We start from the raw sequence: 27148 nt of genomic DNA on the forward strand, positions 1-27148 counted from the left end.
AAGCGTATGACCGAGTTGATAGAATGAAGTTATGGAAGGTGTTATCTGAGTATGGAGTAAGCAGTAAACTCATCCAGGGCATTCTTGTACGAGGATAGCACTGCATGCATTAGGGTAAATGGCTCTTTTTCATCCTGGTTTGACATCTCTAAAGGTGTAAAACAGGGATGTGTAATGTCGCCTTGGCTGTTTAATCTATACATGGATAACTGCATGAAAGAGCTGAAAGGTTTAAATATTGGAGCAAGAATGAATAATTTGACCGTTTGTTGCCTTTTATATGCTGACGACGCTGTTCTTCTTGCCGATAGCAAAGAAGACCTGCAAACGTTGGTGACAAAAGTGTATAATGTGTGCAAGGAAAGTGATTTATTGATGAATGTTAGCAAATCCAAAATCATGGTTTTTGAAAGAGATGAATGTAGATCTGAGTGTGAAATATTGGTAAATGGGGAGATTTTGGAACAGGTAGATGATTTCATATATTTGGGTAGTATGTTTTCTAGGGATGGAAAGATTGATAAAGACATAGAAAGGAGAGTGAATGCTGGGAACAGAGTGAATGGTGCACTAAAATCAGTTTTAGCAAATAAAAATCTATCAGCGGAAGCTAAACTGGCAGTACACAATGGAGTTCTGGTTCCAACCCTTATGTATGGAAGCGAAGCATGGAGTTGGCAAAAGAAGGATGAAAGCAGACTGAATGCAGTCGAAATGCGATCCCTCAGACGAATGTGTGGCAAAACGATGTTTGATAGATGTTCGAATGATGAAATAAGGAAAGAACGTAAGGCTGAGATAAGCATTATCGATAAAATTAAGACACACCTTGTGTTGAGATGGTTTGGACATGTGGAGCGTATGAGTGAAGAAAGAACGGTTAAACAAATTTATGGAGTGAATGTAGTTGGAAAAGAAGCAGAGGACGACCGAGGAAAACTTGGCACAATCAGGTATGTCAAATACTTGAAAGCGGCCGGGTCAGGAGTCGTAATAATCGTCGGGTATGTATGAGGAGATGCATGAATGTAGAAGAGGCAAAGAATGTTTGCAAAGACAGAGTGGTGTGGCGTTCGATTCTCTCTGCCTACTCCTGCGGGGAAGCGGCGTGATGGTTAGTTAGTTAGTTACACATATCTTTTTTTTTGACATCTCATCATAGATGCAGAAAAATATGGAAGTTTAGGCATTTGCGAGGCCTGCGACCCTAAGTGCCCAGATCATGTTACACGTGTGTAAAGTGATCACTTATGCCAGCCTACGACTGTCGTTAGACCCGTAAATGCTTAGTCTTCCATATTCTTTGTCATATATTATGAGATGTCAAAAAATAATATGAAAATCAGCTCCTATAATTGGGGGTAATCCAGATTTGTGAACAAGTATCTGGACACTCTTAAAATGTTGTAATCAGCTAATGGGTTTCGTCATAACCGACATCATCAGACAGGTGTGAGGCTAGACAATGTTCTGTTATATAAACGAGGGAGGGGGTGAAAATAAATCATGCAAAATCTATGCCTCCAACCAGCTGGAAATAACCCAAGAGGGATTCAAATATAAATGAGAACGGTAAGTTATTTCTAAACACTCATTTACCTAAGTAACTTCACTGCTAACTTAAAATCAATGAAATGTATTAACTCATGCCTCTAGCGAGATAGCGAGTGTTTTCGCCTAGAATTTTCACTCAAAATTACATGAAATTATAGTAACTTTATACATAAAGAGTAAATCCACTCACAAGTAGGCATAAGCTATAAAACTTAAAAAAGTGAAGCCTGAGTAGGGTCATGATAAGCGGTTTTGCATAAGCCGTAGCTAGATTTCAGAGTCACTTGGACGTTAGGTAATTCAAAAAAAAATATTTCTGAACATAAATCGCTCACCCCTTTCAAGAACGTCATAAATCAAAAATCGTCAATTTTCAGTTGTGCATGTTTTCGAAATGCTCAGAAAATGTACTTTATTCCAGCAAAAGAGGCATATTTTAAATTTAATATTTACCAGCTACAGGGCAGAAAATGTTGTTTTTGCATTTTGAAGAAGAGGTATTGTTTAATTATTTTGTTGAATATATTGAATATTTTTCAAATGGAGAAAAAATCTTCAGGTTTTACCTAAAAAGATCTGTTGCACAGTAAAAAGTTCAATAAGTGGCTTGATATTTATTTTTAATACATTGTGTTATATTTTTAAACATTAAAAACGTTCTCCTGAAAAATCAAGTTTTTTGATTTATGACGTTCTTGAAAGGAGTGAGCGAAATATGTATTTTCAGTCTAAAACTCGAGAGTTCGGTGGAAAGGTTCAGGTAAGTACTTACTACTCAAAGTAGTAGTTACTCTTCTATACCAATGACGCGATATTGTCTATGAATGACATTATTGTCATTGTGGTATCGGTGGCGTTGCGCGGACCCTTGAAGGTAATTATCCTAATTATTATTCATTTAATGTAGAGTAAACGCTAATAATTATAAACTTTATTGATATATTTTAACATATTACAAGCTTAAGTTACACACATAATATTCCCGATGACTAATTTCCGTTACTCATTTTGGGACATGGGATTAAGTTTAACCAGACTAAAAAATAGGTAAAGGTGGGGGACCGACCGGAGCATTTCGTCGTAACAAAAGAGAAAATTTAAGTAATCACTAAGTATTTTTTCAGTCATTCGTTTTGGATCCCTCACCGGGTTCTATTTTATATATGTCAGGCAGCTCGTTAATTTGGGTATAGGCAATATATTGTAAGGATCTTACTCCAAACTTAGTTGTGTTTTTTGGCCTCGTTAGTTGTGTATTTTACTACTTAGCCGTAGGAAAAAGGTAAAACTAAATGGATTCCTCCTTATTTGTTGTTACAAATTATTAAGGCGGTCAAAATTGAAACAGTGCAAGTCTCACATTTCGTAGTAAACCGGAAAGTGATTCGTTATAACTAGCCCTGCCGGACGTCCCGGTTTGTTCTGGACAGTCCCGGGTTTCAGACATCCCGGTGAAAATTTAATGTGATTATGGATGACAAAAAGTCTATAGATAATTAACTGTGAAGGATTATTTAGGATAATAATTCAGTAGAGGTGTCGTATATGTATATATACTACTACAGGATCATTCATTTTTCGGATTTAAAAGAAAAGCGAAATAAAACACACACAGCAATTCATTTTTTATGAAAATTTTATTTCATTATAAAGTTTGGACTTTGCCATTTAGCGTGAAAAGCAATATCATTCAAATGCCACCTTAGAAAGATTCCATGCGTGTGATTCTTTTGAGGTCATTTTTAACCACTTTTTCGCACATTTCGGGCGGTATCTCGGCCATAACTTGAGTAATGTTGGTTTTTAATGCGTCTAGAACTCGGGGATTATTCGCAAAAACACGATATTTTGTTTAGCCTTACAGAAAAATTCAAACGGTGTCAAATCGCATGATCTTGGTGGCCAATTGATGTCGCCAAAACGTAAAATTACGTGACCACGAAACTTTTCAAACAATAAAGCTATAATTGGTCGTGTTGTGTGGCTTGTTGCCCCGTTTTGTTGGAACCACATATCGTCCAAGTCATAATCTTCAATCACCGGCCAAAAAAATCGGTTATCATTCGACCATATCGCTCCGAATTGACTGTAACCGTCTGTCCATGGCATCTTCGAAAAAATACGGTCCAATGATACCTTTCGACCATAGAGCAAACCAATCATCAGTAACGACATTACATCAGTAACGCTTCCACTCTCTTCAAAAATCTTCACAATTTTACCGATTGTTTGCGTAGTTGGTCGATTACGACGACCGTAACCAGCGGGTATAATGCGCGAAAAGTGGCCGCGTTTGAATCGCCACTGTTGTAGTAAGTTTTAACAATTTCAACTCGTTGTTCGTTTGTTGAACGATGCATTATCGTAAATGGCAAACATTTAACTAATATCACGTTACTTCAGATGACAGCTGAATTCGACAGGCGTCAAATGCTAGCGCTTTCAACTTGAAACCACTAAATGAATGACCTGTAGTACGGTAGATGTACTACATGCATCACGTCACTGCCTATGTGTATATATAACCATCTCCTTTTGTTCATTTAATCCAAGTTTTAATTTTTCAGGATAAATATATATTTTTTCAACAAAACTTGACTAGAAGAGTGAAATGCAGATGGATCATATTTCAACTACTGCCAAGGCTGAACCGAGAGATGAAGAAGGGGATACTTCATGCTCTAAGCTTAGTAACACGCATGATCCCATAATCAAAGAGGATCCAGAAAGTGATAAAGATACTCCCCGTACTAGGAAATTCCTCAACGACGAGCCAGCAGAACAGGCCACTGAAACTGATCTGCAATACAAAGTAATATCTAGCGATATCGTCATCCTCACTGAAATAGATATTGATCTTCCTGACATTAAAAAAGAGTGCGCGGAATCCTCAAGCAGACTTGAAGCTGAATCTTGTAAGTAAGACTGTAGTGTAAAGAAAACAGTTTACATATTTGTGACGCGGTTTTAGAGACAGTTGCTGAGCGTAGCGCGTTTCATTGCATGAAGCCCGACTTGTAGTTCTTTTGTAACCAATCAAAATAAAAATCATGTTTTTTGAAACCTCAAACATGCTTTTTTATTAGAATTTAATTCAATATATTTAACAATGGTTGTCCATTTTGTTTTTTTAATAATTTTTGAACTATTTTAAGCATTTTCTGTATGGTTAGTCATTTTTGTTTAAGCGGCATATCGCTCATTCCTTTCAAGAACGTCATAAATAAAAAATCGTCAATTTTCTCTTGTGCATGTTTTCGGAAAGCCCAGAAAATATACTTTATCGCAGCAAAAGCGGCATATTTTTAACTTAATATTTACCCGCTACAGGGCAGAAAGTGTTGTTTTTGCATTTTGAAGAAAAGGTATTGTTTAATTATTTTTTTAGAAATACCAAATATTTTTAAAAAGGAGAAAAAAACCTTCAGGTTTTTACCTAAAAAGATCCGTTGCACAATAATAAGTTCATTAAGTGGCTTGATATTTATTTTTAATACATTGTATTATAATTTTAAACTTTAAAAACGTTCTCCTGAAAAATTAACTTTTTTGATCTATGACGTTCTTAAAAGGAGTGAGCGATATGTGATCTAGTCAAATTATTCTCATTCAGCATTGTTTACTATTGGTGACCAACGCTAATTGCTTTCTGCAACGAAACCAGATAGATTGAGCTTTTCTATTGATTCATAGAGATCCGGTAGTAATTGAGCACTATCGCTTCCTTAAAGTATGGGAGTATTATTATATAGTATATTTTTCTTCTTCTTCATGAGCCCTCTGTCCTGTACTGCTGGATAAAGGCCTCTTCCGTATCCTTCCACTTCCTCCGGTCGCTTGCTGCTAGCCAGTTTCTACCCCCCACAGCGACTATGTCGTCGGACCATCTCTTTTGGGGTCTTCCGACGCCTTTTTTGTTCTCACATTCAGAACAGACAGACGTCGCCTTCTCTTTTGCTTGATGTAGGCCTTGTGGCCTGTAAGAGGGATTAGCCTCCTGCGATGTCATTTATGATAGACAGAAGTATTCACTGTTTCGACTTCATTACTAACGTCGAATCATATTTTTGTTTTCAGGTTTAATAAGAAATGAAATAAAATCCACATTACCAGAGCATACTAAGCATGTTCAGAGTCTCAGAGAAAAAACATCAACGTGGTCATACATAAAAATTCACACTGGTGAGAAACCCTTCTCTTGTTCAGAGTGTGATTATAAATGTCCTTCTAAATACAAACTAAAGCGCCACATGTCAATTCATACTGGTGAGAAACCCTTCTCTTGTTCAGAGTGTGATTATAAATGTTCTTTGAAAAGTAGTTTAAAGCACCACATGTCAATTCACACTGGCGAGAAACCCTTCGCTTGTTCAGAGTGTCATTACAAATGTGTACGGAAAGCGCAATTAAAGGTTCATATGTCAATTCACACTGGCGAGAAACCCTTCTCTTGTTCAGAATGTGATTATAAATGTTCACAAAAAGTAAAGTTAAACAGTCACATGTCAATTCACACTGGCGAGAAACCCTTCGCTTGTTCAGAGTGTGATTATAAATTTAAACATAAACAAAGTTTAAAGAATCATATGTCAATTCACACTGGTGATAAACCTTTCCGTTGTTCAGAGTGTGATTACAAAAGTTCTCTTAAAGGATCTTTAAATAAACACAGGATCATTCATACTGATGAGAAACCCTTCTCATGTTCAGAGTGTGATTATCAATGTTCACGGAAAGAAAGTTTAAAGCGTCACATGTCAATTCACACTGGCGAGAAACCCTTCTCATGTTCAGAGTGCGATTACAAATTTTCAGAAAAAAGTAATTTAACGAAACACTTGAATATTCACACTGGTGTGAAACCCTTCTCTTGTTCAGAGTGTAATTACAAATGTTCATGGAAAAGAGAATTGAATAATCACATAAAAACTCACACTGGTGAGAAACCCTTCTCATGTTCAGAGTGTGCTTATAAATGTTCACGGAAAGTATATTTAAACCGTCACATGTCAATCCACACTGGCGAGAAACCTTTCTCTTGTGCAGAATGTGATTATAAATGTTCACAAAAAGAAAAGTTAAACCGTCACATGTCAATTCACACTGCCGAGAAACCCTTCGCTTGTTCAGAGTGTGATTATAAATTTAAACATAAACAAAGTTTAAAGCATCATATGTCAATTCACACTGGTGATAAACCTTTCCGTTGTTCAGAGTGTGATTACAAAAGTTCTCGGAAAGGATCTTTAAATAAACACAGAATCATTCATACTGATGAGAAACCCTTCTCATGTTCAGAGTGTGATTATCAATGTTCACGGAAAGAAAGTTTAAAGCGTCACATGTCAATTCACACTGGCGAGAAACCCTTCTCATGTTCAGAGTGCGATTACAAATTTTCAGAAAAAAGTAATTTAACGAAACACTTGAATATTCACACTGGTGTGAAACCCTTCGCTTGTTCAGAGTGTCAATACAAATGTGTACAGAAAGCGCAATTAAAGGTTCATATGTCAATTCACACTGGTGAAAAACCCTTCTCTTGTTCAGAGTGTGATTACAAATGTTCACGGAAAGTGGGTTTAACACGTCACTTGTCAATTTGTCACACGTGATAAACCCATCTCTTGTCCAGAGTGTAATTATGAATGTATACATAGAGGAACTCTATACCAACAAACGTTTACTCAAACTTGTGAAAAACCTCTGTACGTGTAGCACGTGACTATAACAATGATACTAAAAACAAACTTGTTAACTTATAATTAAAACGTTTTCTCTTGTTCAAGATGACCCTGTAAATGTTTAAAGAAAGGGATATATTTAAAGGAAATGACTTTCTTAAACAATAAAGTGCCATTTTTAGTAAGTTTAACATTTTTCTTATTTACTGTATTTTATTCTTGTGACATTAAAAATAAGATTTAAAATACTTTTATCAACTACCCATCACGCCGTTTCCTCGTAGAAATAGGCAGAAAGAAGAGAAGGCTAGGCCATAGCCTTCGAATCATGTTTTCTTCTTAGCATACGTGAATTCTTCTAGATGTCTTTCGAGGAAGATCCACGGCGATTGCCTGGTTCTCAATATTTTCAGGTTCTCTCCGTCCTATGTGTCCATAGCATCTCAATTGCCTTACTTCTACGTTTCTTTTGACGTCTGTTACACCCAGGCTTTCACGAATGCGAGAGCACTGCTTTGAAGAACTCAGTAAAATTCATGTATAATTAAAGTGACCATACGTCCCGTTTTGAACTAGACCATCCCGTTTATAGATAGCCTGTCCCGTTGTCCCCAAGTAATGTTTCGGGACGTCGAAATGTCCCGTTTTCAAAAAAAGAGAGCAACACACGGTAAAATTTTTAAAAAATGTGCAAAAAATCGACGATAGTTTGTAGTATAGCCGTTTCATATAACTTTGCTGAACAAATCCAAGCTTGATTTCGGTGCATATGGCTACAGCAGGTGGCTGGTGAGTCATGTGCAAACACTAATTAATTTATATAAAGACCGTCGACTCTATATAAATACTTTATATAAATAATAAAACAATATAATTTTGTCATATGTGTATTATTTATTCCTTTGATTTTATCTATCGACATTCCTTTTCTTTTTATAAATACATAAAAACTATGAAAAACTTCTTGTTTTCTATTACGTAAAACACTTTGTTTAGTAGTTGAACCATATATATATATATATATATATATATGTGTGTGTGTGTGTGTGTGTGTGTGTGTGTGTGTGTGTGTGTGTGTGTGTGTGTGTGTGTGTGTGTGTGTGTGTGTGTGTGTGTGTGTGTGTGTGTGTGTGTGTGTGTGTGTGTGTGTGTGTGTGTGTGTGTGTGTGTGTGTGTGTGTGTGTGTGTGTGTGTGTGTGTGTGTGTGTGTGTGTGTGTGTGTGTGTGTGTGTGTGTGTGTGTGTGTGTGTGTGTGTGTGTGTGTGTGTGTGTGTGTGTGTGTGTGTGTGTGTGTGTGTGTGTGTGTGTGTGTGTGTGTGTGTGTGTGTGTGTGTGTGTGTGTGTGTGTGTGTGTGTGTGTGTGTGTGTGTGTGTGTGTGTGTGTGTGTGTGTGTGTGTGTGTGTGTGTGTGTGTGTGTGTGTGTGTGTGTGTGTGTGTGTGTGTGTGTGTGTGTGTGTGTGTGTGTGTGTGTGTGTGTGTGTGTGTGTGTGTGTGTGTGTGTGTGTGTGTGTGTGTGTGTGTGTGTGTGTGTGTGTGTGTGTGTGTGTGTGTGTGTGTGTGTGTGTGTGTGTGTGTGTGTGTGTGTGTGTGTGTGTGTGTGTGTGTGTGTGTGTGTGTGTGTGTGTGTGTGTGTGTGTGTGTGTGTGTGTGTGTGTGTGTGTGTGTGTGTGTGTGTGTGTGTGTGTGTGTGTGTGTGTGTGTGTGTGTGTGTGTGTGTGTGTGTGTGTGTGTGTGTGTGTGTGTGTGTGTGTGTGTGTGTGTGTGTGTGTGTGTGTGTGTGTGTGTGTGTGTGTGTGTGTGTGTGTGTGTGTGTGTGTGTGTGTGTGTGTGTGTGTGTGTGTGTGTGTGTGTGTGTGTGTGTGTGTGTATATTAATATCTTATGTGCTTTGAATAATAAAATAAATTTTGTTTTACGGCCCGGTAGGAAATAAAATTTCCAAAATCTGGCCCGGCCACTGAAAATGTTGGCCACCCATGGCCTACACCAAACAGAAGAAGAGAAGACGACTTCTGTCTGATCTGAATATGAGAACAAAAGAGGCGTCAGAAGACCCCAAGAGGTCCGACAGCATAGCCGTGTGGGGGGTAGAATCTGGCTGCAAGCAGCAACCGACCGTAGGAAATGGAGAGAAGGGGAATAGGCCTATATCCAGCAGTGCAGGACAGAGGCCTCATGTGAAGAAGACTTCTGTCCGTTTCACCATCCCAGTGGGATTTGATGTTTGGCGATCAATTCTTCCAGTATCGATTGCAACGGAGAAAAGTATTCGCGCAGAGCTGATGATGAAATGCTTCCATCTCCCGTCAGAATGTAGATGGCTTCAGACCATTCGATGGAACTGCCTTTAGACATCATTTTCCTGAAAAAAAAGGTAGAATGTATGAGAAAAAACCGATCATAATACACGCGTAAAAAATCTTATACAGTTATTTAATTTAAGGTATGCTACAATAGTTTCTCCAGGGTATGCTTGGCTACTATAGTTTAGAGACTAGAAGAGTTATTTTTACGCATGACTTTTGCTGCATCTTTTGATGTCATATAGATGTATACAGCATGGTTATAATGTTATCACTTCTTTTCAGAGATGTTTATTATTATGAGCGCGAATTTCTCTACCGAGTTTCTCCAGGGCATGCTCGGCTACAATAGTTTTAGAGACTAGAAGGAATGTGTATTTGATTACGCATTTTTTTCGATTTTTGCGCGGTATGATCGATAATCCTGAAATTATCCGGAGCATTGGTCTGTATGTTCCCGATAGTTACCTAAGACAGCGTCGGCATAGATTGTTTCACATTCCTATACACAGGACCAACCTGCCGATGGTTATGCCTGTAGGAAGAGCTACTGCTATATTGAACAATATCACATTGGATATCAATCAGTTACATGTGTCCGAAGGAGTTTTCCGAAGCGGGATTCTTCTACACATTTAACAAGAGTCTTCTTGCTTACTTTTTAATTTGTTTTTTTTTTTTTAATGTATACGCCTTAAATGTTAGTTGGTAATGTATATATTAATTATTGAATAAATTGAATTAAATTTAGTTCTGTTTTGAATATTGAAAGCATTAATTTTGTGGATCATACTGATATATTATATTGAGAAATAAAAAGGATTTGGTTTTTGATCCACTCACATTTTTACTAACGACCAACTAGTTTCAAATTAAACCCTGTAGAGGGCAACAGGTTGTTGCCGAAACTAGTTGGTTGTTAATAAAAATGTGAGTGGATAAAAAAACTAAGTCTTTTTATTTCTCAAAATAATATGATTTAGTTCTATTAGTAAAATACTGTAGGGTGTCCAAGTACTAGTTTACAAATTTGAGTTTTCTCAGCATAGATGAAGAAGAATATGGGAGTCAGAGTATGACCATTTCTATTAACCGGCTTATTACCTGTCATAGGTCGGTTGAGTGATCACTTTACACACGTGCAACATTCACCATTATACCCATGATCGACAACCATATTACGCAAATATTCGAGACTCCTACATATGTCATTAATATTGTGACAGTACATATGAGTTCACAACAGCCATCTACGTTGGATTGATAAAGCTTTTACTTTGCAGAGACCTTTTTATAAGGATGTCTGGAAGATCTGAACCCTGGATTATTTATATATACTGGGAAACGCCTGAATTTTTTCATGTAGTTTATAATTTCACCAATTTTTTTTTACGACATTTTGAGTGTGTCCAAATACTCGTTCACAAATCTGGGTTTTCTCCACTTAGAAGTTACCTAATTTTATTATTTAGCACCTTTCTTTATGTAATCAACAATGCTCAATCTCAGCTTTGCATTCCTTCCTTCTTGCACCATTCGAAGATCTGTCATTCAACGTTTTGCCGCAACTTCGTCTGAGTGATCGCATTTCGACTGCATTCAGTCTACTTTCCCGTCCATAGTGCGTTAAATTCACGTCGAGAGAAGTTATCATACGAATTCTGCGATATTTAACAGATTCCTAAATAAAGTTACCAATAAAAACAAAAATACACGTTTTTATGTTAAAAGAATACATACAACATTTTGAGTGTGTCCAAATACTTGTTCAGAAATCTGGATTATCTCCAATTATGGGAATTATTTTTCATATTATATTCATCTCACCAATAGATGTCTCTAGTATATATATATATATATATATATATTTATATATATATATATATATATATATATATATATATATATATATATATATATATATATATAATATATATATATATATATATATATATATATATATATATATATATATATATATATATATATATATATATATATATATATATATATATATATATATATATATATATATATATATATATATATATATATATATATATATATATATATATATATATATATATAAATATATATATATATATAAATATATATATATATATATATATATATATATATATATATATATATATATATATATATATATATATATATATACATATATATATATATATATATATATATATATATATATATATATATAATATATATATATATATATATAAATATAAATATATATATATATATATATATATATATATATATATATATATATATATATATATATATATATATATATATATATATATATATATATATATATATATATATATATATATATATATATAAATATATATATATATATATAAATATATATATATATATATATATATATATATATATATATATATATATATATATATATATATATATATATATATATATATATATATATATATATATATATATATATATATATATATGTGTATATATATATATATATATATTTATATATATATATATATATATATATATATATATATATATATATATATATATATATATATATAATATATATATATATATATATATATATATATATATATATACATAATAATAATAATAATAATAAAACCCTTATCCGCAGCCCAATGGTGCATAGGGCACTGCGTCATATAAACGCAGTGTTATCTTGATCGTTTACACATGAAGGAAAGGTGATCAGCCCTCCGCTTCAGGTACCAGTCCAGGGTAATATTGAATAAATATGACAGTGAAAAAATCACTTATATTTATTTTACCCCCCTTGGGAATCGAACCCGGGACCTCCAGAACGGTAGCCAAGCGTGCTGACCATTACACTACGGAGGCGGACACTCCTATACGGACTATATATACAGTATCTACTCAATGAATTAGGGCCACCCATTATTTTTTTGAATACTCTGAAATCTTTTGGATTATTACATTTATTTTACATAAATACTTAAAGTTTTTTATTGACATCTAATATCATGTATATTACCTTCAATAATATGTAAAATATACCTGGATTATTTAAGCGTTTACAAAATTTTAAACCCTTTTTCTGAGAAAGGTCCCTAATTAGCACAGGTAGACAGATAGTTGAAAGTTCAAAAAAAAGCCCTTTCTCATTTATTAGTGAAGTTTCTTGAGTTCTGATTGTTGTTTTGTTCAGAGAGGTTATATAGTTATCGTGTCTTGTGAAAAAAACTTAATTTTTAATTTTAGTTCATAAAGTATAATTTTTTTTTGTAAACACAAGTGTTTTTTTTGAAAAGGACAAAATGGGAAAAAGTAAAGACATTTCTGAGGAAAAAAAGTCTAGTGTTATAGTGCTACTGAAATTAGGAATACTATCTAATAGAGAAATTTCAAAAAAAGAAAACGTTTCTCGTCAAACAGTGGACAAAATTTCAAAATCAATAAAAAATCAGTCACCCGCCACCAGCAATCAGCGAAAGAACTGTCGTAAGATTAGAAAAACAACACCGAGGACTGATCAAAAAATCGTTCAAAGTGCCTTAGAAAACCGAAGTGCATCAGCAAAAACATTAAAAATAAAATTGGAAGAAGAGGGTATAAATATATCGGTATCAACACTGAGGCGACGTCTTTACGAAGTAAATCTGAAATGCAGGCGCCCTGTAAAAGTACCAAAATTGACACCACGAATGAAAGCGGATCGATTAAAATGGGCCAGGCTACATCGAAATTACTCGGTAGATGATTGGAAAAAGGTATTTATTTAAATTGAATTTTCAACATATCATTTTAGTCAATAAACTTATATATTTGAATTAAACTTAAATTTTCATTATTTTTCAGGTCATCTTTAGTGATGAGTGCCGGTTAGAAGCCGTGACAGAGAGCCGTCGATTCGTCAGGAGAACACCAATGGAACGTTACAATGAGGCCTGTGTGGTTAAAGTTATCAAACACCCCCCTGCAACAATGATATGGTCATGTATTATTAACAATTTACCTGGGCCGTTGTTTTTCGTGGAAGGAACAATGAACCAAAATTCCTATAAGCAGGTCCTCGAACGAATTTTATTGCCCTTCTACCATACACTCGACCCAACAGAAGGTCCATACACCTTCATGCAGGATGGGGCACCTTGCCACCGGGCTAAATCAATAATAAAAATTTTGTCTAACAAAAATCTGCCTTTGCTCCCCTGGCCTGGAAATTCTCCGGACCTTAATCCTATAGAAAACGTATGGAGCATGTTAAAAAATAAGGTATACTCATTCCCAAATCCGACAGTAGACTGTCTAAAAAAAAAATTCAAAAAATTAGGTCAGAAGACGAAGAAATAAAAAACACGATAAAACAGTGCATTTTAAGTATGCCAAAAAGAATTGAGGCAGTTATTTCTGCCAAAGGTGGAAATAATAAATACTAACTATATTTATATGAAAATATATGCATAATTTAAGCGTAATAAAGTGTTCTTGTGTAAATAAAATTCAATGTTGTTTTATTCAAGGTTTTCTCTGAGTTATTCCTGTTTGAATTGAGAAATTGCGCGAAATTCTGCGTGGCCCTAATTCATTGAGTAGATACTGTATATATATATATATATATATATATATATATATATATATATATATATATATATATATATATATATTTATATATATATGTATATATATGTATATATATATATATATATATATATATATATATATATATATATATATATATATATATATATATATATATATATATATATATATATAATATATATATATATATATATATATATATATATATATATATATATATATATATATATATATATATATATATATATATATATATATATATATATATATAAGGTTCAACTTCGAAACAAAGTGCTTAAATTACTAGAACTTTACTAGAGACATCTATTGGTGAGATGAATATAATATGGAAAATAATTCCCATAATTGGAGATAATCCAGATTTCTGAACAAGGATTTCTAAACCAGCCTATGACGGTTGTAAGCCCCGTAAACGCCCAGTGTTAAGATCATCTATGTCAAAAAAATAATATGAAGTAATTAACGTTTTGATGAAGTGTGTCTGCAGTGTTAGCAAAATACTGACCTCAGCTTTTTTCCTGCTTTCTTAGAACCATAGATGTCACATCTGTGAAGAGACATTGGCACCTGTAAGGATAATACTTATTTAAAATCTTTATAATGATAAGATAAGCATTATGATGTTGGTTTTTATATTTTCATAAAGCAAATTACATTCGATATGCACAGTGGTAGGATTTAGCCGGTTCGCTAGAACCAGTGCCTACATTTTTAGAATTCGCCGAACCGGTCCTTAACCCGTAAGGTGCGGATCGCGTGTATTGCCGTTTTTTATGGAAGTACCGTTGACTGCGGATCGCATGCATAGTCGTTTTTCAACTTTACGTACTTATATCAACACCTATGGATAATTTTTTGCACTTAAATTTGGTTCGAAAACATGGATGAATTAGTTCTCTTTGATTTATTGTCATAAAATATCAAAATTATTTTAATTTAGTGTCAACTTTATCGTGAATACTTCCGATCGGCTCGTGCTCCGTAGATACGACCTCCGCGTCTTCTATACAGCCGCCATACTTTAGGCCGCGAGTCCGTAAATGTTAATATTTTTGTGTAAATACACCATAAAAACATAATAAGTAAAGTGCATTGTGTACTGTGAACATCTATGATGGATGTCCGAAAATTTCACTTAAAAAAATAGGCAAAAATATGCTTTTTTTCTCAAAAATATTGCAATGTAAAATAATCCAGCACGGGACGGAATGTTTGACACTCGACATCGAGCAGCTTAGAGGTTAAACCTTTGTTATCACAAAATATTCTGATCGAGATCAAGTATCGGAGCAAGACCGAGAAAAACTCGACACGATCAAGCATGCCAAATACTTGAAAGTGGTCAGGATAGGAGTCGAAACAATCGGCGGGTATGTATGAGGAGATGCATGAACGCGGAAGGGGCGAAGAATGTTTGCAAGGATAGAGTGGTGTGGCGTTCTAATCTCTCTGCCTACCCCTGCGGGGAAGCGGCGTGATGGTAAGTTAGTTAGTTAGTTATCGGAGCACGCTCGGTTTACTTGATGCGCCATGTTGTAAAAATATTTGAACCTCACAAAGAGAAAAAAATATTAGAAAGATGAAAAAAATAGTGGAAAAATTCAGTTAAGTTATTGCACTTAGTAAAAAGAAAGTCGTGAAAGATATACGCTTCAGCATCTGGAGCATTCTCAGTTGTTATGTGAATGTCCTTTTTATGTGCAGAATAAAAAACAATGAAATTAATAAATGTAAAAACTAATTTTATAGAGGAGGGGTAGGGGTAGTACCTAAAGGGGGAACCGGTTCTTATAATTTTTTTAATCCCATCACTGGATAAAGAGTGAAACCTCTATCTATCGTTCGTCGAATAATCGTTTTTCGAAATTCTAGTAATTCAAGTACAATGTTTCGAAATTGGATCATTTAAAAGAAAAAAAATTGTTCATTATAAAGATGCATATTTTGATTTTCTAAACTTTTCTTGTTGGAAATTAATTCATTTTATATTTGAATTTTCTTTTTGCTCCACGATTTTTATTTGCGTGGTAAATAAACGCATCCTTTACAAATGACAGTTTCAATGATGTATCTGCTTGAAAATCCTTTTTCTTTAAAAAAAATGCTACATCCTCACAGAGATTAATGTATGAGGTGGAAGACCACCTAAACGATGGAAGGATCCTTACATCGTTTAATTGGTCTTCCACTTTCCAGGAGTGATCCGAGAATGACAGGACTTAGTCCTAAAAGAAGAAGAAGAAGAAGAAAAAAAAAAAAAAAATATATATATATATATATATATATATATATATATATATATATATATATATATAAATATATATATATATATATATATATATATATATATATATATATATATATATATATATATATAATTATATATACGTGTGTAAAGTACCAGCCTATGACGGTCGTGAGCCCCCAAAAGCCCACACTTCCATATTTACTTCATCTGTGTTGGGATGTCAAAAAATAAAAAATAAAATGATATGTGAGATACTTACCCTCAGGTTGGGAGACGCTTGTCCATAGAGACTCCATTGACACAGTGCCCGAAACATTTGGACTTGGAGGAAACTACTCAAGAAATACCTGTAAAGTTTCATTTTACTCCATTTTTTATTTATTTTAACACATGTTTATTTATAATATATTTTTGAAGCACTAACTTTGTGTTTTTTCATTTTATAAGAAAAATTTAACTTTGTTTGAAAATCAGTTTAAATATTTTATTACAACTTAATTATAATGTCTACTGCTTTCGAAGTTAACCGCTTCTTTATCTTGATAAAAAAGCGGTTAGCTTCGAAACCGGTAGACATTATAATGGATCTTTGTCAGACGGGAGGAATATCTAATGTAACACACTCAACCTTTAATTATTATTTTAATCCTTTTCTTATCTAAGTTAAGTAGTCATGAATAAACATATTTTATAAACAAACACAGTTTTATTCCGCTATATTTATAAGTAAATGCGTTTTCAATATCAAGTTGTGACAATCCTGAATATTTAAACTGTGTTTTTCTGAGTAACGGCAGTTCAAAGACCAGATATATTTGGTAAGTTTTCAGGATATCTTTTTTTAAATTTTAATTTTTGTTGAATAAATCACGACCTGCTGGGTTCGGCCATATTCATACCTTCTAATAAATAAATAAATAAATACATTTATATACATATATATATATATATATATATATATATATATATATATATATATATATATATATATATATATATATATATATATATATATATATATATATATATATATATATATATATATATATATATATATATATATATATATATATATATATATATATATATATATATATATATATATATATATATATATATATATATATATATATATATATATATATATATATATATATATATATATTATATATATATTATATATATATATATATATATATATATATATATATATATATATATATATATATATATATATATATATATATATATATATATATATATATATATATATATATATATATATATATATATATATATATATGCTTCATATAGGTATTTGAAAATGATGCGGAATGCATCTAAACACGTGTCATAATAAATTATAAGAAAAAGTGGTATTTACTATGTAAAACATACATTAAAAATGGATAGATTTTACCACAAAGTGACTGCCAAATCAATTAATGAGATATTAATTTTAGTTACTGAGAGTGGAATGAATTCCTGATTGCCTAAAATCATTTATAATGGAAATGTAACGTTTTGGTAAGGACCTCCACAATCCGCTCACTCCTTTCAAAAACGTCAAATATCAAAAATCGTCAATTTTCTGATTCACATGCGATATTTCGATATAACCCACCTTACGTATGGAGTATTGTCCGGCACATGGAACTTAGCAGCCGCATCAAAATAGTACTCCGAACGATCTGCCCCGCTCGGGGGCTCGATGCCTTGATACTTTACGACGTAATTCCAGAATTCTCTGTTGTAACTGTCGGGTTTAATTCTGCCAGAGAAAATATCCCATCTATATTTGTCCACCACGTAGCCGAACGGAATTTGGGGCAGCTTTGTAAGAGCTTGTCGCAACATCAAAACCGTGTCGAAGTCACTCGAATCCGTCTGATGACCATCCTTAGCAAATTTGTTTAAATTCTTTTTTATTTTACTGACTTTCCCAGTTTTTGATGGACCCACGTGTTTATCTGTAAAATCGCCGCCGTACACGCGCTTTTCAATTGCATTTTGATTTTTATAATGTGTCGTTTGGTCGTAATCGGAGATTAAATTATCGCCCACGAGACCGAGCCGTTGTAAGCGCTGTTCAGTCAACAAAGTGTCAAAATTACTTGAATCCTTAGCAAATTTGTTTGAATTCTCTTTTATTTCCCCGATTTTTCCATTTTGAGATCGATCCTCGTATTTATCTGTAAAATTGCTGTCGTTTACACGTTTTTTAATCGTATTTTCTTGATTTTTACGTGACTTTGGGTTATTAGCGTAGTCGTAGACTAATTTGTCGCCTATGAGACCGAGCCGTTGTAAATGCTGTGGAGTCAAAACGGCATACATGATACTATCACCGATGCTCTCTTGAAATGCAGAATTCACCCCGTCCTAGAAGCATTAATTTAATAAAATATTTTATGTTAAAGACAATATTTTTTAAAGTTATATTTAAAAGGTTTAAATCAAATATTCATTATGTAAGAAATCTCAACTTGATATGAAAAACATATGTTTCCTCTTTATATGAAAGTCTGACCACCCAAGGGCTGATGCCCTGGCATTTGGTTTCTTAAACGAACACTTTATCATTTTCGGATCTCAAAGATGAACTTTTCTTTAGATTCAAATATTTTTCACCTTTTAATGGATGAAGAACTTATTTTTAAATAGTATCTACATTAGGGACATATATATTATATATATATATATATATATATATATATATATATATATATATATATATATATATATATATATATATATATATATATATATATATATATATATATATATATATATATATATATATATAAAACATACTCTAAAAATGGCGGGAAGTTCAGGATCATATGACATGTAATACTCGATGTGCCCCATTTCATGATGGATCACATAGAAGTCTTCTATTGACAGACCTGCGCAGTACAGCATTCTGAAAGAAATAATTGCAAATTATCGGTGGGCTAGACGAAATTATTTTTAATTTGGAGTACGGCTCTACTACTCTACTCATTTTTATCGATTGTTGCGCGGTATGATCGATAATCCTAAAATTATCCGGAGCATCGGTCTGTATGTCCCCGATAGTTAGCTAAGGATAGTGTATAGATTGTTTCCCATGCCTACATACAGGACCAACCTGCCGATTGTTATGCCTGTAAAAAGAGCTTCCGCTATGCTGAACAATATCACGCTGCATATTAATATATTCCATGTGTCTGAAGGAGTATTCCAAAGCGGGATACTGCTACACCTTTAGCAATAGTTTTCTTGTTATTTTCGATTTTTGTTAATGTATACGCTTTAAATGTTAGTTTAGTTTTGTTAATGTAGACTTGTTTTGTATTTATAACAGCCGATATAATCAATATTTTCTTTCATCGTTTTCTTTTGGAAAAATTCGCCTTCGTAAATACGCTGTTTTCGTAAGTTGGTAATGAATGACGTCACAGAAACGACGGACTTATTTCAATATTGGTAAAATTGCAAAATTATTAGCGGCTCTATTTGTTGATGTCTATGGTTCACCCTCCCACCCCCTCCCCTCACATTTGTATAACACAAATGGTAGTTTAGTGATAAATAAACAATCCACACTACTACTATTACAGCTCTATTAGCCATAGACAATATGACCATATGACGTCATAAAACGTTCGATGACGTACGCGAACGCAAGTTTTTCGTATAATTCAAATATATAAAGTTTAAACCTTGATATCTCCCTTAGTTCTCTAGATATTTCATTAAGAATGTTACCGATAGTCTTGTGAATTTTTCATATTAATTTATTAGCCAATAAACCAACATCGTGACGGAAATCTTTTGAATTATTGATGTCTACCTGTAATCTCCTGGCAAGAACATGTTGGCGGCTGTTCCATGGCACTCCGGGCGTCTCCTCGACGACTTGCCCCATTGTGCTCCCTGATCTCCAAAGTAGGAGTACTTCCAAAACTCACCAGTCATCGGAAACAGACCAATCGACGTGTAGAAGTCTTCAGCTCTCACCAGCTAAAAATCAGTACATTAATCCGTATTTATTAATTTAACCTTTACCTTAGAGCGCTTGTGCACTGTACGGAATCTCACCTGGCGGTCCGATTTTTTCAAATAAAAACGACTACGACATATTATTTTTTGACATCTCTTCAAACACGAAGAAGAATATGGAAGTCTGGCCATTTACGGGGCTGGCGACCTTCATAGGCTGGTTTAAGTGATCACTTTACACACGTGTAACATTCACCAATTCTACCCATTTTTGACAACCACACTACTCAAATACTTGGAAGTTATATATAAATGAACCAATTTTGAAACATTGTTCTTGAATCACTAGAATTTCACTAGAAATATATATTGGTGATTTGAAAAGAAGCTTTTTATTGAGCAGAAACTCTTTATATCTTCTTTATATCTTATCGAAAATTCGTTATATCTTATTTGAAAAACAATATATTTCATGTTTCCTTTAAATAATAAATGAAATTTTGTTTTACGGTTTGGAAAGAAATCTGTTTTCTAAAGTCTGGCCCAGCTGCTGAAAATGTTGGCCACCCATGATCTAGGTCTTCTCGTATTGATTCGGACCTTTGAATGACTGTACATTATAAGAGAACACTCACCATGTCCCTCGTGGTCCAGTTAGTGGATCTAATGGTCGCGTCCAAGTCGATTTCCTTCGCTTGGGGGAGTATCAAGTCCAGGAGTGTCTCCCAGTTCTGCGCCCACATATTCCCAAGTATATGGCTCGGGATGGGTCCCAATTCGGGAACAATAGACCCGTAATGCCTATAACACCAACAAAAGCATAAAGAAAGGTAATTTTTAATTAAAATGTAACTTTTTAATTATTGTTTCGGCATTAAATTTGTGGTAAGACATGTTACAATGATTAAAGAAAACACGTTTTATTAAAGTCTACATGTTTCGAAAGTTAAACTTCCATCATTCAGGTATGTGTTATAACTAAAATATAAAATATTAATTTGTTCTATAAATAAGGAGAGGGGAAAGTTAGGGAGAGGGGGTTAGTCAAGGGGCGGAGTTTGAAAATAAAGGAAAAATGGAAAGCAAAGGGGAAGAATTTTGAAACAATGTATTATTTAATAAACTATTTTTATAACTTTCCCCTCTCCTTATTTATAAAACCATTTTATATTTTATATTTTAGTTATTATACAGACCTAAATGATGGAAGTTTGACTTCCGAAACATGTAGTCTTTAATTAAACTCAAGTGGTATAAAACAAGTGTTTTTTAAGCATTGTAAAATGTAACATTATTTTAAAATCACTATAAATATTTTATTATAACTTAATTATAATGTCTACCGGCTTCGAAGCTAACCGCTTCTTTATCAAGACTGATTATTACTAAAACACTCTACCAAACAACATTTAAAATATTTTGAGGGTATAAATATTTATAGTGATGTTAAAACAAAGTTACATTTTAATTATAAAATGGAAAATCACAAAGTTAGTGCTTCTAATATAAATAATTTAAATTATGAAAGATAATTTATTTATGTATTTCTAACCCTTATCCGCACTCAATGGTGCATAGGGCACTGCATCGTATATATTGACGCAACGTTGATCGTTAAGTATATGAAGGCTAGTTGATCACTCCTGCGCTTTAGGGACCAGTCCAGAGTAATATTAAATAAATAAAAGAGTTAAAATCACTAATATTTATTCTCACCCCCACTGGGAATCGAACCAGGGACCTCCAGCACGGTAGCTTAACACGCTGACCATTACACCACGGAGGCGGACTACTATTTATTTTATATATTTATTTTATATAGTTAAAAAAAATACAATTTGATACAATTTCTATGCATTTATAAAAATGGCAAACTTATAATTTTAAAAAACTTCTTCTTTGCCTCTCCAAAAAGGAAACTGAGCTCTTGTGCTTGGAGAGGGACTTGCACTCGAGGCTTATTGTTTTATTTTATTAATAGCATAATACTATTTTTCTTTTCTTTTATATAATTTTTGAAGAATGTAATGTAAAGGGCATTAATTTTTTTCAAGAATTTTAATATCTTCTAATTTTTAAATTAAATAAACATAATTCCAAATTTCATATTATTTTTTGACATCTAAACTTACATGAAGAAGAAAATGAAAGTCTGGGCATTTACGGGGCTTACGACCGTCATAAGCTGGTTTAACACGTGTAACATTCACCGATTCTACCCATGATTGACAACCACACTACTCAAATTCTTGGAAGTTTCTATATATATGATTCAATTTCGAAACATTGTACTTGAATCACTATAATTTCACTAGAGACATCTATTGGTGAGATGAAGAAGCTTTTTTTAATAACTCCTATAATTGGAGATAATCCAGATTTGTGAACAAGTATTTGGACACACTCAAAATGTTGTGAATAAATTCAGAGGCCAAACTCAAATATTAATGTCGATGAGAACCTTCTTAGGAAAAACCTGACGACTCCGTGAAGTGAGCGGTAGAGTGAGCGGACATCAGCTAGAAGACGATCCATCAGCTCTTCCACATTCGGTATGTCCAATTCTTCTCTCCAAATTTCTCCAAGATCATCATATCCTTTAAAAAAGACATTTTTGACCTTTCAACATAGATGAAGAAGTTGTGTTTCTGGGTTTTGGATCTTGTAATGGATATATATCACGATGTGTGATTATTGGCTAATAAATTAAAATGAAAAGGTAGAATTCTTATTGAAATATATAAAGAAATAAGGGATATATGAAGGTTTAAACATTAGATATTTTTATAAAACAAAAAACGTTCGTTCGCATACGTCATCAAATTTTCGTCATCGAACGTTTTATGACGTCATATGGTTTATTGTCTATGGTTTATAGAGCTCTAATAGTAGTAGTGTGGATTGTTTGTTTACCACTACACTACCATTTGTGTTATACAAATTTGAAGGGAAGGGGGGGAGGGTGGATCAAGGACATCAACAAATAGAGCCCCCAATAATTTAGCAATGTTACCAATATTAAAATAACTCCATTGTTTCTGTGACGTCATGCATTGCCAACATACGAAAATAACGTTTTTTCGCAGGTGAATTTTCCAATAGAAAATGATGAATGAAAATATGTATTAATTATATCGGCTGTTATAAACACAAAACGAGTAACATACAATCCTTTATAGGATGAGTATGTTAAATTAGATAGTTCCTCCCGTCTGACAAAGATCCGTTTCCACAAAGAAATTGTAAAAGAAAAATACTTGTGTTTTCAACCCTTGAGTTTATTTCTGACAACTTGTTTCGGAAGCTATGTTTCCATTTTCAGGTCTAAATGTTAACTCAAACACAATAAATAATTAACTGGTCTATAAATAAGGATATTATTTAATAAATTCAGAGGTCCAAAATCTCTTCTCCGTCTTATTCCTCATTGCTGAGGGTTGTGACCCTTGCAGAAGCAATGACTCTTCTCCAGTTATCCCTTGACTGCGCTGCACGTAGCGCTCCAACCACCGAGGTGCCTGCTGCCGCCTTAATTTGATCGGTCCATCGTGTGGGGATCTTCCTCTCCCTCTCTTTCCCTCCAGGCTACCGATCACAACTAGTCGTTCCAGGCTATCCTCGTTGCCATGCGCAACGTGTCCAAAGAACTGGAGAATCCGTCGGGTACAGATATTGGCCAGAGTTAAGCCATCCAGACGTGGTTCCTGGCGAATGGCCAGGAACTACGTCTGGTCTAATATATAATATTAATAATTTAATAAATAGTATAAAGTTTCAAAATTCTTCACCTTTGCTTTCCATTTTTCCTTTATTTACAAACTCCTACCCCTGGAGTAACCCATCCTCCCCCTAACTTTCCCCTCTCCATATTTAATGAACAGTTATTTATTTTGTTTTAGTTTACATTTAGACCTGAAGATGGAAGCATAGCTTCCGAAACTAGTCGTTATAATAAAATAAACTCAAGTGGTAAAAAAAACGTGTTTTCCTTTTACAATTTCATCATTTACCACAAAGTGAATGCCGAAACAATGAATAAAGTTTCCACATCTAAAGTGTGTTAATTGTGGTTTGCGTGCTTTGCTGGTAATCTTTGCAGGGCAAAGATAATAATAATCAGCGTAATACAAAAAAAATATGTACAGTGGACCATTGATGGCAAGATGTGAAATGCAAGAGATAAGGGTATCTTATGGTATTAACCCTAATGTATGGAAAAGAGAATTAAGTTTGGAAAAATAATAAAAAACACGAAAAAAAATCACTTTATCGAAAATAATTTGTATTACCGACAAACATAACTTACAAGTTTAAGTCCTTCTCCAAACATAAGATCTGTCTCTTTATTGGAGGGAACTGCGTTTTTTATTTTAACATTGCAAGTAGAAATGCTTTAAAAAATAATTTAAATTGTAGAAAAACTTCTGTAACCATATTAAATAATAAAAAAACGATGAAAGTGAATGAAGTCTAAATATTTACAACATTTTGAGTGTGTCCAAATACTTGTTCACAAAATCTGGATTATCTCCAATTACAGGAGTTATTTTCATATTATTTTTTGACATTTCATCAAAGATGAAGAAGAATATGGAAGTCTGGGCATTTACGGGGCTTACGACCGTCATAGGCTGGTTTGAGTGATCACTTTACACACGTGTAACATTCACCAATTCTACCCATTATTGACAACCACACTACTCAAATTCTTCGAAGTTCTATATATATGAACCAATTTAGAAACTTTGTTCTTGAATCACTAGAATTTCACTAGAGACATCTATTGGTGAGATGTAAAGAAGCTTTTTTATTAAGCAGAAACTCTTATATTAATTATTATCTTATATTAGTGATTCAAGAACAAAGTTTCTAAATTGGTTCATATATATAGAACTTCGAAGAATTTGAGTAGTGTGGTTGTCAATAATGGGTAGAATTGGTGAATGTTACACGTGTGTAAAGTGATCACTCAAACCAGCCTATGACGGTCGTAAGCCCCGTAAATGCCCAGACTTCCATATTCTTCTTCATCTTTGATGAAATGTCAAAAAATAATAAGTCTAAATATGTATGTGGAAGAGGTTACTTGTAAAGGTGGAGCGGTGTGGCGTTCTATTCTCTGCTTACCTCTGCGTGGAAGCGGCGTAATTAGTTAGTTAGTAACTTACCGTTTCTTCGTGCTGCAGAATTCTTTGCGGCGACCATTTTTTGATAAAGCGGTCGTATTGGGGGTCCCGTCTTCTCTCTCCACGACAACCATGCCCATCTCAATACAGCCTCATTTCTGCTACGGGCCATCAACCTTTGGATATCTGGCTCCCCAGAGAAGCATATCATCCTCGAATCCTTGCCGACACCATCCAAGCCCGCCGATATTATCGCCGCAATGGGTACGCTCTCATCTTGTCTAAATTTCCGCGCGTTCTTCAAATCCGAGCGGCCATTTTGAAGGATGTTTCCATTTCCCTCGGTTTTCGCTGTCAAAACATCGATTCCTTTTCCGAGTACGTCATCTTCGAAGCGCAAATTATCTATGGTGGAGATTTCTTCGCCGTTGCACAATGGGACATCTTGTTGACACAATATCTTTTTCAAGATGGCGTCGACTTTATCAAGATATAGAACGATCGCCAGTTCTTGATTTTTTTGATCGAACGTGTCGTATTTTGAGTCGTTTAAATAATTTGGGATACAAATTTTTGACGAAGCGTAAATGCCTTGCATTTCAGACAGCACTGCGCTTAGGATTCTGAAACAATTGATAACATTCGATTTTGTAATTTTTTATCGCCCTATTTACTGTCCTGTCAGGAAGCCTAGATGCTTTTGTATCAGATCCGGAAATGCAGTTAGGATCTTTCAGTGTAACGCTAACCTTTGACACAGTAAAGAATTAAATCAAATTAAAACTCACTCGGATTCTTGTGAATTTTGAGTGGCTCCTTTGCATACAATGTTCAACTGCTTTCTTTGACTCTTCGTGGCCATAGAAAGATCAACTCTTGCGACGTTTCTGCAGACCTCCTCTCTCCACGCAGTCCGCGCTGCATCCAAGCGAGCCCCTCTGCCTTGCAACTCCGGGTTATCCGGATTGGTGGACAGTTCCCAGGCAAAGTCGGCCCACAGTATATTGAATTCCAGCACTTTGTCGTTGATGCCGTGGAGCCAATTTGCCAATTCATCCTGGCAGACGTCAAAAACGTCGCCATTTTGATCAAATTTTAACAGCCTGCTCGAGCAAGCGGTGACTGCTCTTTGCGCCGCTGCCACATTCGATGGTATGCGAGCGATTGCGTCATTAGATAATATTATCACGAACAGGAATATCAAATGCATTCTACAAAGGAAAAATCTAAAACATATATATTTTTTAGTAGCTCCAAGATAATTGTGCAGTCAATATAACAAGTAACACTCTACTTATCATTCATCGTTCACTTTGTATAATACCTTTTTTTTTTATTTACACAAAGTGAATGATGACTGAATAATGAGAGTGTTATACTACCATACCACAATGTTAACAATGCTTTTAATATACAAAATATCACAAGTGCTCAAAAGACACACGAGAACCACATTACGACTGTTGCGCACAAGTTGAATATTTTAACTGATGCGCACAAATAAAATATTATGATCAAAGCGCACAAGTAACTTATTATGACACATGCGCACAGGCCACATATTATGACTTTACAAGCATAATGTATTTGTCCAATAAATAATACATTCCA

At 33.8% G+C, this 27148-nt stretch overlaps 2 protein-coding genes across 8 annotated transcripts; one reads left to right on the top strand and one right to left on the bottom strand.

The window, feature by feature from the left end:
- The first annotated feature begins 2386 nt into the window (after positions 1 to 2386).
- Positions 2387 to 16944, top strand: LOC148301382 (uncharacterized). 7 transcript variants are annotated; one of them, XR_015838799.1, is made up of 5 exons: positions 2400 to 2428; positions 4122 to 4469; positions 5632 to 5820; positions 7344 to 7419; positions 16690 to 16944. XR_015838799.1 is itself a non-coding variant. In XM_088273315.1 (4 exons), exons 2-4 carry the CDS (start codon positions 4166 to 4168, stop codon positions 7361 to 7363), a joined length of 513 nt encoding a protein of 170 aa, XP_088129441.1. In that variant the 5' UTR covers positions 2400 to 2428; positions 4122 to 4165; the 3' UTR covers positions 7364 to 7426. The 7 variants fall into 7 exon arrangements, 4 of the variants coding, with proteins under 4 accessions (XP_088129439.1, XP_088129441.1, XP_088129442.1 ...); XR_015838800.1 differs by having other exon boundaries at positions 5632 to 5736; XR_015838798.1 differs by having other exon boundaries at positions 2387 to 2428; positions 5632 to 7419.
- On the bottom strand, positions 9150 to 26747 carry LOC148301383 (angiotensin-converting enzyme-like). The gene is made up of 10 exons (XM_088273362.1): positions 26433 to 26747; positions 25580 to 25997; positions 22873 to 23008; positions 21047 to 21212; positions 20263 to 20432; positions 19239 to 19350; positions 18049 to 18806; positions 16684 to 16771; positions 14682 to 14743; positions 9150 to 9600 (listed from the first exon to the last, which is right to left on the bottom strand). Exons 1-10 carry the CDS (start codon positions 26745 to 26747, stop codon positions 9438 to 9440), a joined length of 2388 nt encoding a protein of 795 aa, XP_088129488.1. The 3' UTR covers positions 9150 to 9437.
- Between the last annotated feature and the right edge of the window lie 401 nt (positions 26748 to 27148).

Source organism: Brachycentrus maculatus, unplaced genomic scaffold (genome assembly GCF_059751285.1).
Source record: "Brachycentrus maculatus isolate JH-2025_06_01 unplaced genomic scaffold, ASM5975128v1 h1tg000566l, whole genome shotgun sequence".
In the NCBI taxonomy this organism is placed as follows: Eukaryota; Metazoa; Arthropoda; class Insecta; order Trichoptera; family Brachycentridae; genus Brachycentrus; species Brachycentrus maculatus.

Coding starts and splice junctions, on each gene's coding strand:
- LOC148301383 (XM_088273362.1), bottom strand. CDS start 26,747: ATGCATTTGATATTCCTGTTCGTGATAATATTATCTAATGACGCAATC. Junction 18,807..19,238: donor AACTTCCCGCCATTTTTAGA/GTATGTTTTATA, acceptor TAATGCTTCTAG/GACGGGGTGAATTCTGCATT. Junction 9,601..14,681: donor AAAGCAGGAAAAAAGCTGAG/GTCAGTATTTTG, acceptor CTTTTTTTTCAG/GAAAATGATGTCTAAAGGCA.
- LOC148301382 (XM_088273313.1), top strand. CDS start 4,166: ATGCAGATGGATCATATTTCAACTACTGCCAAGGCTGAACCGAGAGAT. Junction 4,470..5,631: donor CAGACTTGAAGCTGAATCTT/GTAAGTAAGACT, acceptor TTTTGTTTTCAG/GTTTAATAAGAAATGAAATA.